The following is a 17,685-nucleotide window of genomic DNA, read 5'->3' as shown; positions in this document are numbered from 1 at the left end:
TAAATCAAGAAGACAACCAGCCAGAAACTCTTCCCCGAATCAATAAAACACAAATGTTGCAGAATGTTGGAGCTTATTTGCATCTCAAGGCTCGACTGTTTGATGAATCCAGTCCGTTGTTACGCTGAGCTGTGCCTCGTTCAGGCAGACATCCCTGCTTGCCCTCCCGAGGATACACAGTAGAAATGCTCTTAAGGTTCCCACTCTGAGCCATCAGTGTTACCAGGACATTATTAGGACATCGGCGGTCAAGTCCTCAAGCTCACAAGTCTCCCATCATGGTAAGTTACATAACGGGTCGACATTTCTGGTAGAAAACAAATGACGTGGTCGTCCGTTACAAAGTTTTGCAAAAGGCAGTGCAATATATTTTGTGATTATAAATCAGTGTGACGAGGTCATCAGTTATGAAGTTGTTCTGATTTCTCAGTGGGATAAACCTTTTTTTTTTAATTAGCCTATATGCCTATACTGTGTCCTACTGAGTTTTAGAAAAAGGGACCTGTGATCCTTTGAATTTCATGGAATTACTTCCAGTCATGGGTTCTGTACCATTCGTGAATATCAGCCATTCATATTCAGAGGTCAGAGGTCGCCTTAATGAATCAGTGTAAGCAATATCAACACATGCAAAATGGGCAAGTGACACATAGCCCGAGAAGGCTGATTCTGCGGAAACAAAAACAAAAAAAATCGTCCTACCACAACCACGTGTGGTCTGTAAGCCCCCGGGGCTTCAACTCAACTGAAAGACATAAGTAAACACATTGGCAGTCCATGTAGTAAGGCAGAGAGCGCACATACATCATGATCTTTAGTTAGTCTAGTGACACGCCGACTTCTGTAGGCATGTAGATGTTGACCGTCAAAAGTGGTTGTGCAGTCCAGTCTGTCGAGTCTACAGTCTGCTCACGCCAAGAACAGACACTGTGTCTCAAGTGTCGACCAGGAGACTTGAACCAAACGAGAGAACTACAGAACTGAGATTAGCTAGAAGTGTGCATGTGCGAACAGAACAGAGATAATGTGCTTCTTCTTAATTCGTCTAATGAAACCTTGGGATTTCCGTTGTTCCTCTGCTCCTGCGGTGACCGGGGAAGCTTGTCAAACGTACCACTCCCTCCGTGAGATGACGGACCCGTCTGTGTGAGAGACGTAATCCCCCTCGGGCCCGTTATCGTAACAGTCGTCTGACAGGTGGGCGGGGCCGTTTCTCTGCGGTTTCGGTGAATGAGGGTATTTGGCACATCTGGCCTGCCGTGGACTAGAATACTGCGTCTGCTCACGATGGGGATTCTGCTGATTGCTGTGATGACTGCTCTCCCTCATTGCCCTAGTGTAGCCATTAGAGGGGTACTCCTCGCCGTTGTAGTTGCTATGGCGACGGCGGTCACGCTCACGTTTGAGCTGGCGGTCCCCCCACTCCTCCCGGTCGTGGTCCTGACGGTGGGCGCTGCTCCCGGCTTTCGTAGGGTGGAGCTCATGCTGCGTGGGGGCCTTCTGGAGGTCGTTGGGGCCCAGGCACTGTTTGGTGTAGTAGTTCCCGTGGAAGGTTTGCGGCTTCCGTAGGTAATACACGCCAACCAGAGACAGCAGCAGTAGCAGAAACAAGGCCCCGCCCACAGCCCCACCCACTATGGAGCCAAGATTACTCTCGGGTAGGGCTTCACGCGTGGGGGAGCTGAGAAGAACATGCCCCTTATCATCGACTAAGGTGGAGGAGGCAGAGCCAGTTAGGACAGGAGCAGTAATGGTGGAAGGCATGGTGGGAGGATCTAATGGAGGGAAGGAGGGTGAGGGAGTAGAGGGTGGAGGGGAGAGATGAAGAGACAGAAAAGCAGAGAATGTCAATGCCAACTACATCAGCATTTTACTAAGTAGGGATCACTACCATCAACTAAACCACCACACATACTAAACCAAGGAGCACATGCCTACGCTTTGCATTGCCAATTCGTCAGAGCATAGTGGGTGCATACTTGGATGATTAAACAATGATTGGCAACATTTATTTGGGAAAATGAGCCGACACAAAGCAAAGAATCTCTCAGTCTGTGTCTTCATATCTCGAGGACAGTTCGGCCGATCTACTTGACGTTCGGCAGGTGTATTCTCTACTTGCACAATGTAGTGGGATGTATATCCGTTTCACAAACTGCCCGTCTGTTTACTTTCTGTCAACTCTACAGTAACTGTACATTCGCCTCCAGTGATACAGGGCTTTTTCACAGTTAGCTTTGTACATATTGTATTTACAGTTTGTTTTTGTAGTGTTTTCATCATTTTGATAATCACCTCAGCGTCTTTAAATAAGAAGGTTAGCCAGTCAGCCAGCCTTGTTGCCTCCTAAAATAAAGGTGAGCACCGTTAACTTTACGAGGAGTGCAGTCAGCTCAACAGGGTTTTACTCTTTATCAGTTTATGTTCTCCTCTGGGAGCTTTCACTCCTTTCCAGCTTATCCTGAGGCATGGTGACCTGATGTTAAAGCTGTGAAAATCAGGCTAACATTGGCGCGCAGATCGAAAAGTGTCTGATGGTATGCCACTATGCTTCAGCTGAAATTGCCGACTAGTTCCACTGACATACACCGTTTCCTTATGGCAGGTGTCTCTTGAAAGTGGCAGGCCATTGTCAGACAGTCACCTGTACCACCCCCTGATATTGTTTCCTGTCTATATTGGCAATGTAGTGCAACATAATGCCATAAATAAAGGAATGTATACATTTGTCTCGTCTGTTCTGGGGATATGTGTGATGTGTTTGAAATGAAGGTAACGTTACTTTAGGGTTGACAGGAAGTTAACAGCCGTGCAGTTCGTAAAGAGGATCTACGTCCAATTACATTGTGCATGTATTGAATGGCTGGGGACCCAAGGACCTTTTGGCTTGTGACTTCTGAACCGTAAGTCTCAGAAACAAAACCCCCTTTCCTTGGATTTTGTGGGTCCAGATGAATCTATCCATATAAACCACGGCCATTTGCATATAGATTGATTTTCCGCCATTTTGAATGGTGTCTGAATCAGATGTTTTGCTGCTCCTCCAACAAATTTTGAGCAATAGTCACCAAATTTGGCAAAGAACATCTCTGGACCAAGCCAGATAAAGCTACTTTATATTTTTGATGTTTTCTTCCATTGTTTTGCTATAGCCGACCGTCGAAGTAAGCACAAATGCTGTAGGCAGGATATTGAAGGAAATGTCCCATCTCGGTGCCACCAATCGGTGGCGCTATAGCAGCATCATCTGACTCTAAAGGAAGGATTCTGTCTTTTTTTATATGTATGACCGCCCTTTGCATATCTCGAGAACCACTCATCTAATCAACTTCACACTTGACATGTGCAAGCAGCTATACCGCGGTTCTCAACAACGTTTCAAGCGGCACTTCTGGGGCAATCGACCAGTTCTGGACGGGCACGCGCTCTGAACGGCCACTGCACGAGATAAAATAAAGAGCTAAATGATAAGAAACACCATAGTAGTGTCTATGACTCTCCCAAGATAAATCCCACTAGTCAGTTATTACAGATGTGAAATGACTCAAACAAGTAATCACTACCCACACGTACAGTACAGAGGCTGCAAACAGCAGCTAGTCTCTAGCCTCCTAGCTTTTACTGAAGCCTGGTTACAGGTTCGCGTTTCTTGTTTTCTTGATTATTTTTAACTGGTATTTTTTACTCACCCAGTTACTTTTATGTCAATTCAAATGTAGGGATGTTTTTGACCACCACTTCCTGTAACAATTAATTAGCGCAGCTTTGTACAAGATGAGTCATTTATTTCTTGCTTTGTTGGCGAAGAAGGTTTTGGCTGTTTAGCAAAGTCCCTTAAACTTCCTGATTCCTGCAATAGTCAGCGTAAATAATACCAATTTAAATTACATGAATTATTGTTGCTGAAACATCTTAAACAAGAGTTTCTCAACATTGTGATCAAGACCCAAGGGTCACAATATACAGATGGAGTTATAAGAGATAAGACTGACGTACTGGTATGTGTTTGACAAGTTCAACCAATAAAAAAAGTGATTGGATTAAATATCAACATTTCGATATTTGCACATTGGGTGATCAAAAGACTACAAACTCCTGTGCACTGTCATGCAATCCAGGACAATAGTTGCGATTAATTAATATTATTGAAAAACTATTTCCAAAATGTTGATGTCAAAAGTATTATTGTTAAATGTGTGACTTACTGAGGTGGCTTAATGACGAGACGAGAAACACGAAACCATTTCCTGACTATGTTGTGATACCAATTTTAAAGTACATTTACAAAGTATTTTGTATATTTCATGCTTAAATCGCCTGCGAATATGCCATTAGAACATGCAATCATTCGAACACCAAACTTAGACTGTACTGGATAAGGGTGAAGCCCCCAAATTACAGAAAAGCCAACAACCACAATCAGAAGGAGCTAAAGTAATGGAAGATTTACATCTGAGAGATGACACCAACCCGAAGGATGGTAGCCTCTAAGTATGTGAATTGTACAAATCCATGCGGAGGCATTGAACCGACAACATGCGAGAACACCAACAGCAACACATACAACGAAGGGTACGCCAACATGTGTGAGCTTGCGCACACCCGTACAGGTCCTCTCAAAGGAAAATGAAACATGGATGATAAATAATAAATAGGAGTTGAAAAGATCCAGTTCATGTTTTATGAATCTGGGATATCATCTCACAGTAAGGCTGCAAGCATTTGCCTCTTACCGCATGACACATGCAGAAATAAAAGAAACACAGAAAAGGAAGCAAGAGAGATGTAAAAGAAGATCACATCATAATCAGAACTCCATTCAGGAAGAGAGCTTCCCACAGACAAGACAGATTTTGTGAAACCAGAGGAGCATGCTCATCATACACAAAAGAGAGACATACTTAGAAGCCAAGCCAAGAAGACAGAGCAGGGGCAGTGCTCTGTGCTCAAAAGAGGCCTTAAATATGTGCAGCTGTTTGGCCCAGGACCTCCCCTTTTGAACATCTGGAGAGCTAATGTTAATCAGCATACAATTAGGACTAAATGTAAAGGTAAAATATTATCAGCGCCAACACTATTTGCCATGAGTGAATGCTTGGTCGACTGTCAGTATGTACAGAATGGGAGTGATACAGTGTCACATTTCAGCTTGAAGGACAATGTCACAGGCAGTGATACCCTCTGTGACGTGCGTGCGAGCACAGTGCTTCCTATGGGAAGAGAAGGCAGCAGGAGTCAGCTGCGCGTACACTCTCGCTCACCTTGTATGAGAATGCGCACATCCCGGCTGCGGCGGTTGATGTCATTGGCAACCTCGCACCTGTAAACTCCAGAGTCATTCCGCTGGAGGGGACGCAGGAAGAGCAAAGTGCTGTTCATTATTTCCACCCCTTCTTGCATTTCACTGTCCAATCTATGATGCACAAGAGACACAGATGTTTAGACACATGAAGACACACCTACAATAACCACACACATGTGACAAAGATATTTTAAAATATTGGAAAAGGAAAGCCAACGCTTCAGTCTTCGATTTAGATTATAATGGATGTCCTTCTTCTTCTTATTCATTTTATTAGTCTGGTTTTTTATTTCACTTATATATTTTACATCTAATTTCATTGTCTATCTGCCCTTGTTTGAATGTGTTGCATTTCTTTTTTTGCAAAGCACTTTAAGCTAAAAACTCTTGAACAAAAAGAGCTCTATAAATATAGCTATCATCACTATTTGTATTATCATTATTAATAATAATAAGACTCATCAATTAATCTTACTTCAATACTTTTGGAGAAGAAAAACGGAAAGGAAAAGGAAAGTATCATACAAACAGAAACACACACCTGATCCATCTGAAGTGATTAGCCGGTGGGTTTGCGTTGGCTTTGCACGTCATTTGAACATTTTCCAGACCAACATACCAGTCTCCATCATAGCCCACAACAGAGATATCAGGAGCAACTAAAGAGAGGGGGGGAAACAAACATTTCAGATTTCACTACAAACGTAGACAAACAACCTGAGAAAACAGTGTTCAATCATAGCGTTAAACCGTAACAAGGTATACGTCAAGGTCAATTTTCATATATTAAAAATATTTCTGCTGTTGTACTAATAGTTCTGGCTGTAACACTTCTTTACATCAGCAAACCTGCAAGATGACCATTTGCCTGGTTTGTGTGTAGCCTTATATGGAGTCTGAGGTCAATCATGGCCTCGAGACACGAGCCCGTTTCCTCCAAATATGCATGAGGTGTTTTAATAATATATGAAGTCAAAAACAGAAGCAAACGGTAGCAAACGGTAATGACGGTTTCCACAATTTCAAACCAAATCATCACCACTATTCCCCAACTGTGGGGTCAGTTATCATTGTTTTTTTTGAGTCATCAACAAAATGTTTGGCGGTGCTTTTTTTCTGTGCTATAAGTTAGTTTTTAACGGAACTAATTTGACTCCTTTCACCAGTCTATTTGCACCTGCCCCACAAAGTACAGATGTGTGCTCGAACATTTATGGGGGCAAACGTTTCTACTTTAGAGGAACACAGCGACATAGAAAAATAAAGAGAAAAACAAATTTTGAAAACGGAAGAAAATCAAGGAAACCACCAAAGACAGCCTTTCTTAAACCATAATTAATACCTGCAGGAAGCTTGCATGGATTGTCCATGATTTAATCTATGTCAATTCAGCCATTTTCAAAAGTGAATTGCTGTTGAAGGGCTTCAAATAAATCAAACATCAACACTGACAAGGCCAAGCAACATCAACTGAATGCTGTTGGAAATCAAATGCCTTAACTTTTTAGATTGTCCGCCTTTACTTTCTGCTAAATACAGTGTTCGACTGTTCAAGGAAAGCAAAGGAAGGGAGCAAGGGAATCACTGCTATACTTACCCCCTTTTACAGTGCAGACTGTACTGCTCTCTAAAACACACTCACTTCATAATGAAAGTCTTACAGCAGGACCGAATCACGATCAATCAGCATATTTACTATAAGGCCCCTCTTTAAGATGTTGACATGATACTCCAAATAGCCACTCGTAAAGGCACTCACACTGCACATTGAGTTGGTAGGGGATCCTGAAGTCACTCTGCAGGGCCGGGTGGCGGACGACACAGGTGAGTGACTGGCCCTGGACGTGACGTGTAGGCTGCCAGAGGTAGCTCACTTGCGTGCTGGTTGTGCCGTTTGTTTCGTCAAATAGCTGCACTTCGGACTGTCCAAAAAGGTTGGACTCCCAGGACACCTCAGCAGGGGGCCGGGCTCGCTCAGCAATACAAGTGGCCACCACAGTATCGTTGCCACCGTCGACCAAAGCAGAGGAACCTGCAGACACGTAGACTTTCGGCTCCACTGTGAGACAGACAGGGAGCAGAGATACGTAGAAAAAGAAAAGAGTTGGCAAATTAGAATTTCAAGACCGTTCTGAGGTTATTCTACCGAGTTAATTGTACTTTAAAAAGGTCTACATTACATTTCTGTTTGATCAATACCAGTTTTCTTTTGATGCGTTCTCTCCTCTCATGTCATTCCACTAGTACCTATTATTAGCCGCTCTAGCAAACCCTGCGATATGTGAAAACGGATTCAGTGAGCACGCACACAGTTTGTGTGCCAGCAGTGACAACCTGTGATGATGCAACCAAAGGATCAAAAGAGCATACTTTCAAAGCCAGCAATTCATTATTACCGTTTATTGAATATAATTGGAATTTTATCATGATGTTACGTAGTTATCTTTGAACAAAAGTTGTCTGCATGAATGATTCCAAGCAAGTCGCGATGAAAAACTTGCAAAACTTTGTGATGTAGGTTAATGCATACTAGTGGAATACAAATCATTGCACTGAACAATTTCGTTATTTTTACACATTAGTTATATCTTCATATATATTAATATCAAATAATATCTTTCATTAATACTGTGATATTGATTTCAACGACGTTGTCCAGCCCTATCAATCTAAAATGAATTGCATCCATATTCACAGCTTGACAAACGACGATTTCAACTATCGAAAAATATTTTCTCAATCATTTAGTTTAAATAATAGAATATGGCAAAAACAAATAGCGGTAGTCACCACAATTTTGCTTGTTTTGTCCAACAAAGAGTCCAAAACACAAAGACAGAGTACCAGCAAATGTTCACATTTGATGTATAGTTTAATAAATATTCAATATTTGATCAACTAAATGATTAACTGACCATTTGTTTCAGCTGTACTTGCCATCACAGGACTCGTTACATAGAAGAACACACGTGCGTGTTAATACTTACCAAGCACATTGACAGTAATGGAGGCTTGAGTGTTCCCAAGAGGAAATGTGGCAACCTTACAGGTATAGATCCCGACATCCGCATAGCCCACGTTTCCCAACACGATGGTGGCATCGTGCGAGGAGGGCGAGCGGAAATACAATCGATGGAGAAACGCTGGCGGGATGGAGATGCCATACCGTGGGTTGTAGACGGCTACTGTGACCGAGCCTGATGGCAGGCGGCGCTCCCAGGAGCTCTGAGTAAGAGTGAGGTTTGAAGCCACCTCCACCCGGCACTCTAATGTCACATTCTTCCCCAGCACAGCGTTCACCCTCTGAGGCACCAGCACCTGACTGCACCACACACCTGCAGAAGAGACACACAGAAACAAGACTTTAACCACACACACACACACACACACACAATCGTGTTCATTTGCAATCATGTTCGGATAATCTAGCACCATGAAGCAAAACAGTTTGAAGTTAAAAGCATTCACGCTGAACCTTTGTTAAAACTACCTTAAAATGTATTACTCCAACTTCTTTTGATGCACAATGCTAATTAGTAGTGCAATTGTAGATCTGTGCTTATCCAGATCCCCTCCTTCAAAAGGACAAATTCATTTTTGGCAAAAAATAAAATTGTACTTACCGTTGAATGTTACGAACATTATTGGCTGTCTTGAGACCTTTTTAAACAATGAGAATCAATATAATTGCGAGCCTTTAATTAAAACGTGGAAACCATGGCATCAGTAACTTTTAGCATTTTTGATTAAAAATGACAAACGATAAATAATTCACCAAATTGTATTTTTTGCAGAGTATTTTTTGCTTAACGACCAACCAATTAATGGACTAATTGTTGCAGCTTTAGTTTACGTTTCTCAAATGTTCAAAGGATTTGCCATTTTTTCTTTGCTTTATATTATTAAAAATTTTTAATCTTTGAGTCGAACTAAACTCATCTAAAAATAACACTTTGGGCGCCGTCACAACTTTTTGGACATTTCAAGACTAAACGATCAATTGATTAATCTAAAAATAATCAAAAGATAAGTCGATGGTGAATAGAATTGTTTGTAATTGACATGGCAGACAATTCACTTATGTGGTTGATATTGCTTTATTCTAATCAATGTCACATATTCAATTTTCAATTTAAAAAAATGTGAGACAGACGGGTCTTCAATCGAATACCGAGTAACAAATCCAGAGTACCACAATAGCATCAGGGAGAGAGAAGAGTATTTTCAGGGTTACCTCTGACGTCAGTCGGACTCGTTAAAACAAAGTTCGGTACCATGTGACATCTGTGGGTATCAGACCGGAATCGGAGCTCGATACCGCCACAGCAGGCGTTGGGCTTTTCAACAAATAACACACAGCTGACTGATACGTCGATACATTTGTTTTGTCTCTATAGCTTTTCTCCTCCTGACCTGAATTTGGCAATTAGAAGCATGCCGTCTGCATGTCCTTTGTCCAAATATAAACCACCCCACGCACTCAGTCACCTGCAATTGTCAGAAATGTGGCACGTCTCAAAAGCGGAGAGCTCAACGTCGTGTTGAAAGTCAAAAGGGAGATAAAGGGAACAGGCTGAGACCGGCAGAGAAAAAAAAGGGAAGAGATATGCAAACACGACAATGACATCATCGCTGGGAGAAGAAAAAGAGGGCTTTGAGGGAGGAGAGGCAAGAGCAAAATCATGTTTAAACAAAAGTGAGAGGAAATGTATCAGGATTACAGTGAACACAAAATAAAGGAATTACCTTACTGAGTCTAGAAAAGACAATATAGCACTGCTGGACTGCCAAAGCCTTCAACCACATAACTAATTGCAAAAAGCTGCCAGCAGGAAGATATCATCATAAATCATAACCTTCCGCGCTGCTTGGCAACTGACTCCAAATATTCTATTGTTGTTTCGCCAAAAAACAGCTCCGTCTCTGGCCGAGCACCACCTAAAAGGCAATGTCCTCAAATATTAGTACTTTATAAAGAGGACATTTCCCTCCCCTAAATGTTCATTTTTTGTCTTCTGTTCTGGGATAAGAAAAAAGTTTAAACACTGTTTTCACTTATTTGACTTTAATATATCTATTTTTTTCTTATTAAATATGAATGTTGGTAGGTTCAGGGGTTACTTACAAGGTTAGTTATTGGGGACTGCAACATATCAAACTTTAACACGTTCGGCCCAGGTAGGGCCGGCTGTAAATATCTCAAATATAAGCCAAATCTTAAATTGTGGATATCACATCTTGATAGCATATCTTGTGCAGTGGGTATAATGAGTCATCGTATTGCTCATACAGAGAAAGAGCAGCCGAAGTCATTGCAACAGTGTGGAGATGTTCAGCTGATGATGCACTATTCCTGTATTCATGTGCTATTTAGGGTATGGGTTCCAATTCACACTAAAATACACTTGCGCACACACACTTTTTCTTGTTCCTGCTCATAATAATACGTTTTATTGTATTTTTCCTATGTAGCAAAATAGGACTTCAATCTAAATTTCCTTGTGCAACCCTGTTGCATAATGACAAATAAAACACCTTGTAACGGTGAATATAGGGCATTCCCTCCCCATGTGCTTCCAATGGAAGTGATTGGGACAAAATCCCCAGTCATCATTCTGTGCAAAGATGCATTCCACACTCAGCTGAGACTAAAATGAGAGTTCAGCAGTCGGTTAGTCAAATCAAGAGGGTCTCAAAGTTGCAGTCATTTTAGTACAGCATTTCCTTCGTTTCACAATGTTGCTGGCCAATGAGAAACACACAGAGGGTTTCCGCGCACGGCAGCTCGATTCTCGGGATGTCATGAGATCACACAAGAATCGCGGGATCACACATTTCATGAAAATCCAAGTCATGTGTTTGTGTTCGGTTACACACAGCACAGAGAGGGGACTGGTCAATCTAAACAACAATGGCGGCCCCCGAAGGGGTTAGCGTAGATGCAGCAATAGCATCGGTTATATCAGAAGTGGAGAGTATTTCTTCACTGAAAGAAAATCAAAGAACAGCACTAGAGGCTTTTCCCAGTTTTGCTCTTCTCCCGACTCACTTCGGTAAGTGTTTGATTGACAGATCATTCATTGCATCACCTACTAGTCATTTCTTTTAAAGTGCCAGCCCTTTTCCATAAAGCGTTCTGATGGCAGCTTCCCAGATGGTTCTGTTGGATGAATGGTACCCACTTGATTTGGCTAACTCAGACTGCTGAAGCAAATTAAAGTGTATTGTTCGCCATCATGGTTATTGCTTTCATTTCCACTGGTGAATGGTCGGTATAAACACAAGTAAACCCATACGGCAGCGCGAGCCTTTTCCTCAAGCAGTTAACCGATTTCACGACTTGTGTATTTGTCATAAGGCTAGATCAGGCATGGGCAAACTACGGCCCGCGGTCCGGATACGGCCCGTTGGGCCTTTTAATCCGGCCCGTCAGATATTGGTACAAAATTGCCCAAACTATAATAAAGACAAGGGCTGGGCAGTAGACCGGTTTTTTATTTCCGGTATGATATGAATTCTTCACACACTATTATACCGGTGCATAGCCGAAACAACTGCTGTCTGCTTTCAACAGGCAGCTAAATGTATTCTTTGCCGCTGTCAGCGCTAGTTCTCTTATATGTATTGAGAGAGAACTCTACTTATGGTCATACCTTTATAACACAACAATTAACAACCCACAACTAACGCTCTTTAACAAAGAAACACCACAGCACACAACAGTCTGTGACACAAACAATTTGTAACACTAATAATTGTACATTTATAAAATTTCACCGCCGAACTGCATGCTGGGTACAGCTCGCGAGCAAGCCTGCTAGCACAACAGTCTGCTAACAGCTGTGAGAGGCTCCGTCGCTCCAGTTATGTTACATTAAAGAACAGAACAGAGCGATGCAGGATGAACAAAGACATACCGGAGATGCACCGATAGAGTTTGATTACCGTAATATGCGTGGTATTTGTTATAAATGTATGTTGGTGCTAAGAGGGTGATAAGAAGCTGTACAGGGAGGGGCTTAGGACCCAGGGGAATGTAGGTGAATGAAACAGGAAGAAACGGAAGACACGCCACACAAACAGCTGTTCACTGCTCGTCACGATCCTGCAGACCAGTGATTCTCAACTGGTGGTTCGTCGCGGACCCGTTTTCAGTGGCCTTTGCTTCATGCAGCGGAGTTATTCACGCTCCTTTCCAGCATTTACGTCACTTGTTCAGCTGTGCAGGAAAAACACCGACCAATGCGTTGTAAATCACGTCACGTGATGCAGTTTAACCAATAAAATAAGGGTATTCCTGACTGCAGTGAGATGTATCCACACCGTGACACAGGGGGGAGAGACAAGGAAAGACTACAGAGCAGAGCTCCGATAATGTTAGATGTCACAGTTAAATATTTGTATGTTCCCTTCAAAGAATCAAACTGCTAAAAAGACTACAGTCATTAACCTTTACACTAAAAACTGTGTCAAAAATGACTGCTTATAAAGTAAGTGCATGATAAAATATGCATTTATGCAATAAAAAAATACCGTGTAAGATCCCAGTTAACTGATGAACACCTCAGATCTGTTCTGAGAATTGCCACAACCAAACTGACACCAAATGTTGACGCACTGGTTAAAAAGGGTGATCAACAACACTGTTCCCACTGAAATTAAATGCAAGTTACTTTTTAGGTCATGGCTTTTACATGTAATTTATATGAGTTCACACAAACACTTCATTCATCTGCTACTGGCCCGGCCCGGCCGTCAAATTTTAAAACTCAATGTGGCCCCCGAGCCAAAACGTTTGCCCACCCCTGGGCTAGATGGCAAGAAAACAGCAGAGTAAGGAAAGAAAGGAGCATCTTCCTGCACTGAATATGTAATGGAAGAGGTATAGCGACTGTATTAAATTTTTATTGTGACATGACGACAACCTTACGTAAGCCTGCCCTCGTTTTTCTCCAACACGGAATAAAAAAGTGATGAGAATAAGGGCAAAGCCTATCTGATCTTATAGGCAGCCTAGCTAGACATAGCAATAGGAATGTATTCTCTCTTCTTCTTGAGTTTTCAGACACAAAGAAAAAGAAACTTTATGTTCTTGCATCCTCAGATCCTCAAAGAGAGCAGCTACTGTAGATACAATGAATCTCATTCACTCTCTCTCACACACACACACACACACACACAAAAACGGATTATAGATATCCTGACATCAAGGACACATTGCTCCCTGGGGACACCCTGGTGCTCGTTCTCACTTTAGTCAATATTACCTTCACATGCACCACTTATGTGGCAGCAAGTGTATTAATATGTGTGTCTTGCCAGAGGTCAGTGAGTCTGGTTAAAAGTGGAAATCAGAACATAAACGGTGATGGTGGAAGTGGCTGAGTAAGCTGTGCAGAGCAGGACAAGGAAGGGACTAATGATAGTTTGTCAGTGTGGCTTATCAGACCTGGAAATCAACTTTTTGAACACGTTTTTTTGAGCTGCACAAAAGGCACACGTGCACAGCGGTAACGCAATATGCATTTCCAACCGACGGCAGAGGGCAATAACGCAAAAGTGTACGAACACTAATTACTTCTACTACATGAAATAGGCTAAATCAGCAGTATGGTGTCTTCTAACGTCACAAAATTCCACTAATCAACAGACATGGTCCAAATTTCTGTTCTAAAAATGTTCAAACTCCCCAAATGTGTTGTATGGAAGTGTCTTCAACATGTTTGTTCGGCCTTAAATCTGCATATATGTTGCATTTTTTTTAAAGACACTGTTAAACCACTCATTGAAATGTACATCCAACTAAACAGGAGGTAGACCAATGGGCACCTGCCTGCTCCTTGATTTGAACTCTGGAGGAGGTAAACATGTTCCCGTTGAGGAACTTGACAGAACATGCAATACATTACTTATGTGAGAGAGGGTCTGGGTCACTTTACTTTTGTCTCTCGCGTCAAGTCTTAAACAAAAGTTAAAGATCCGTCCATCAGTTCAGTTCAAGAGCGCCCTTTCTCTGCACACTGCCCAGTTGCCTAAGTTCAAGGGAGGACCACTACAACATAAAACAGTGCAAGTGTCTCGGCATGTGCAATATAGTCATTATTTTTCCATTAGTCAATGGATGGAGCTATTGATGAGACACTGCTGTAAAATGCTGCTCTGATGTGATCACGTCTAAGATAAGAAGCCCATTTTGCTATCCTATACACACATGTCAGTTTTATGGACAAAGTACAGCCAAAGCCGAGTTAGAAAACTATTAGCGAGTGACTAGAAACATGGAATGCAATCCAACAGCCCTTTCAATGCAGTTTGTGGTGGTGTTGCATTTAGCTGAGTCAATTGATGTTCTATTGAGCATTTTAGGGGTCTTTATTGTACCTTAAGATGGCGCAAGAGAAATATGGTTAGAGAAACACAAACTGTCAGCCTCACTCATTGGTTGGTCATGGTACACCCACCTGCAAAGGCGGGACACTTAACCATGGATTGCCCTCTGAGCAAACCAAAGTTTTAATTTGGTCTGTATTTTCTTCCCATTACAATGTTTTATTCGGGGCGTCTTCAGGCTGGTTTACAGCATCACACTTGTTAACGTCAAACATGCGTTTATTTTTGTGGAGGAAGGGTAGTTGGTATAAAAAGCTGACTGTGGGTAAGACATCTTATCACGCATTGCCATATTTAACCATACACACTCCATTGGTTTCCTTCAGACACACATAAGCTAACTTGAGAGGAGATATGTGGACAGTTTGAAGACAGAGTTTGAGCTCTCAACTGTTGGACCTTCGCCTCTTTAGTTTTTACAGCAGCACCACAGCGCCGTGCACAAAGTTGGCGTGTTTCAGGCTTGAGTTAGTAAATTGTTCAGCCCTTAATTAAACCATAATGAGCTCCACTGCAGGCACATGGTGGCTGACCCTCCTCCTCAGTCTGAGAGGTGCTGACATTTAGCATTGTCTTCTCTGGTGACACCAATGTCAGCTCCTCAACATTTTTGCAAAAAGCAGCTGGCGTGACACACACAACAGCACCATGTTACTTTAATAGCACATGTCTCAGAAGTTAATATGGCTGCCACTGACTATGCAATGACCCCACAGTATCGGTATAGATGAATTAATATACCATTGCCTGCGTTCCTCGGTGGTTTCCGTGGATTGTTTCTATGGTAGCCTCGGGTCGCACCATCATATACTCTCTCTAGCTATATACCGCTCCGAAGCGTTGAAGTGAACAAGTGGACAACTTCCCTCTGGTCTTTCCCTGACACCTGCTAAACTTGCTTAACTGGCAACTTACAATGACCCATACTTGAAAACGCACGGTCGGAGCTGGTTTAGCCGACCCGTTCGCTCTGATTTCTGCAAGATGCACGAGTCGTTCGGCTCCTTCACAAAACTTCTTGTGTCACGTTAGTAGAACAAGTGAAAACTGCCGTGCAAAACCCCCGACTCACCTGTAATACTGCAGAAAAGGTGAAATAACGCGACCTTGCCCTGCTGTCCGACGTAACTCCGCTGATAGCGCGGTAACATTTTTTCATGAACAGTGCAGTGTCTCTGCTACAGGACCCGAGCGTCGGCTGCATGCCAATTTAACGGTATGTGTTGAACGGTGGAACCTCCTCAGCAACAACTCCAGAGAGGCAAGTGGACTGTACCATCCACTCCACACGGAGCGGGGAGACCGGGGGCTCACCTGACAATGAGAAGTAACCGCTCATTTGTCGAGATCCTACAGCAACATCCCCTCTGGAGGAATGGTCCATTAGCAGACACATTACGTCACCTCTGTTGATAACCCACACACATTGATTGATCAAATCACTTTATTCTTCGCTGTCTTTGACGATAACGCACTGCAAATACAATCTAGGCTACATTGCTTTACCGCTGTCATAAATTTGATCTGTTTGGTTTGTTTCTCTGTCTGTCGGTCAGCGGTAGGTCTTGAAATTATTAAACGGATTCCAATTAAATTGGGTGAAAAGTTAGACCACTTAATCAAGAGGAACTGATTTTTTTCTTATTTAGCAAATGCAATTTAAAAAGCAACGTTTTCCTTTCGAACTAATAGACTTTGAAGTTAGAGAAACCTTTTTTATTGCCTGATTGGTGGTCCAACCCATTGACTGCATCTTCCAACCACAGACTATTTTTAGGCCACGCCCATTTCCTCCTCCATTTGGAATAGTCAGCAAAACAAAAATGTCACTACTTCTATAACTTTCATCCAGTGTTCTCAAAATTTGGTTCACAATACATTTTTGGTGTTCTGTATCATTTTCCTGTAGCACAGAAACAAGTAGTCAGCATTCTTACTTGAGCGCATTATGCATATAACCATAATTAGATCAAATATGCCCTCATCAACTCTGAGTGATCTTTTGAATATTCATAGCATTTTGCCTACAGGTGGTGCTTCAGCAACAAACATCAATGGGAGATGTATTTTGTAACATCATTGATGTTTGCTGCGTCCCATTCAGTTTTGCTTGCAGGGCCCTGGTACATTGATGGTTCACTATTGGCCTCCTGGGAAACTATGAACTGAGCTATTGTTAATGTTTTTACTTCCACCGGTGTTTGTCCTTCCTCGACAAATCAAAAGGTGTGCAGTAAAAAGGTCTGTCATTAGTCCCTAGTTCTTTATTTTGTTTGCATATGATGAATAAAACAAAAATAATTAAAGAATTCAATATCATAAGGTGCACAGGTGGAATGAAAAAAAGTCCTGTATACTTGCAATAGAGAAGATTAACAGATCTAGTATGAAAACAGTGGATCTGAAACTTATAGTTAAAAATAAACTGTGAAAGGAAATGGTGAGAGAATTGTTAAGAAATTGAAATACAACCTATTTGAAGATTATTGATGCTGAATATGTTGATACCTCAATTCCCAACCAAACCAATAATAATTAATCTGGATACTGTGTCTGTTATGCAGGAGGTCATGGTGGTAGATATTTGGAACATCCTATCCTATCACTCATTTATCCATATATAGTTTTACCATTATACTTGTAAACTTCCAAAAATAGCCTAATTTTCGCTATGGGCTTGATTTGTGACAATTAAAGGCTGTGGAGAATTCGAACAATTGCTCTCAATGGTCAGTCATGGCTTCATGGGTCTGTCTGCTGACATGTGGAGTTGCTGCTCATAATCACAAGTTAATCTTTGCAAAATAATAATGTGTGTGTGTGGGGGGGGGGAGCACCCCCTTCTGCTGACAGAAAGCTAACCAGGTCAATGCTTTAATTTGAGTCTCAGTGCTGTCTTCAGAAGAGCCACGAGGGATACAATTACTCTCCCACCATCCTATTCATCTGCAACTCTATCGTGCAAACGTATGAGCGTGCGAGTGTGCACGCCA

The 17,685-nt window shown here is 42.1% G+C and overlaps 1 protein-coding gene across 1 annotated transcript; it reads right to left on the bottom strand.

The window, feature by feature from the left end:
• Positions 1–1,104: 1,104 nt before the first annotated feature.
• Positions 1,105–8,944, bottom strand: nectin3b (nectin cell adhesion molecule 3b; the record flags this gene model as incomplete). Its single annotated transcript, XM_079283368.1, has 6 exons — positions 1,105–1,775; positions 5,262–5,413; positions 5,844–5,961; positions 7,062–7,361; positions 8,290–8,637; positions 8,926–8,944. The coding sequence occupies 6 exons, from the start codon at positions 8,942–8,944 to the stop codon at positions 1,105–1,107; spliced, it is 1,608 nt and encodes a 535-aa protein (XP_079139494.1).
• Positions 8,945–17,685: the final 8,741 nt, after the last annotated feature.

Source organism: Melanostigma gelatinosum, assembly GCF_949748355.1.
Source record: "Melanostigma gelatinosum genome assembly, chromosome: 14".
Lineage (NCBI taxonomy): Eukaryota > Metazoa > Chordata > Actinopteri > Perciformes > Zoarcidae > Melanostigma > Melanostigma gelatinosum.
This window is presented reverse-complemented; position numbering and strand designations above follow the sequence as displayed.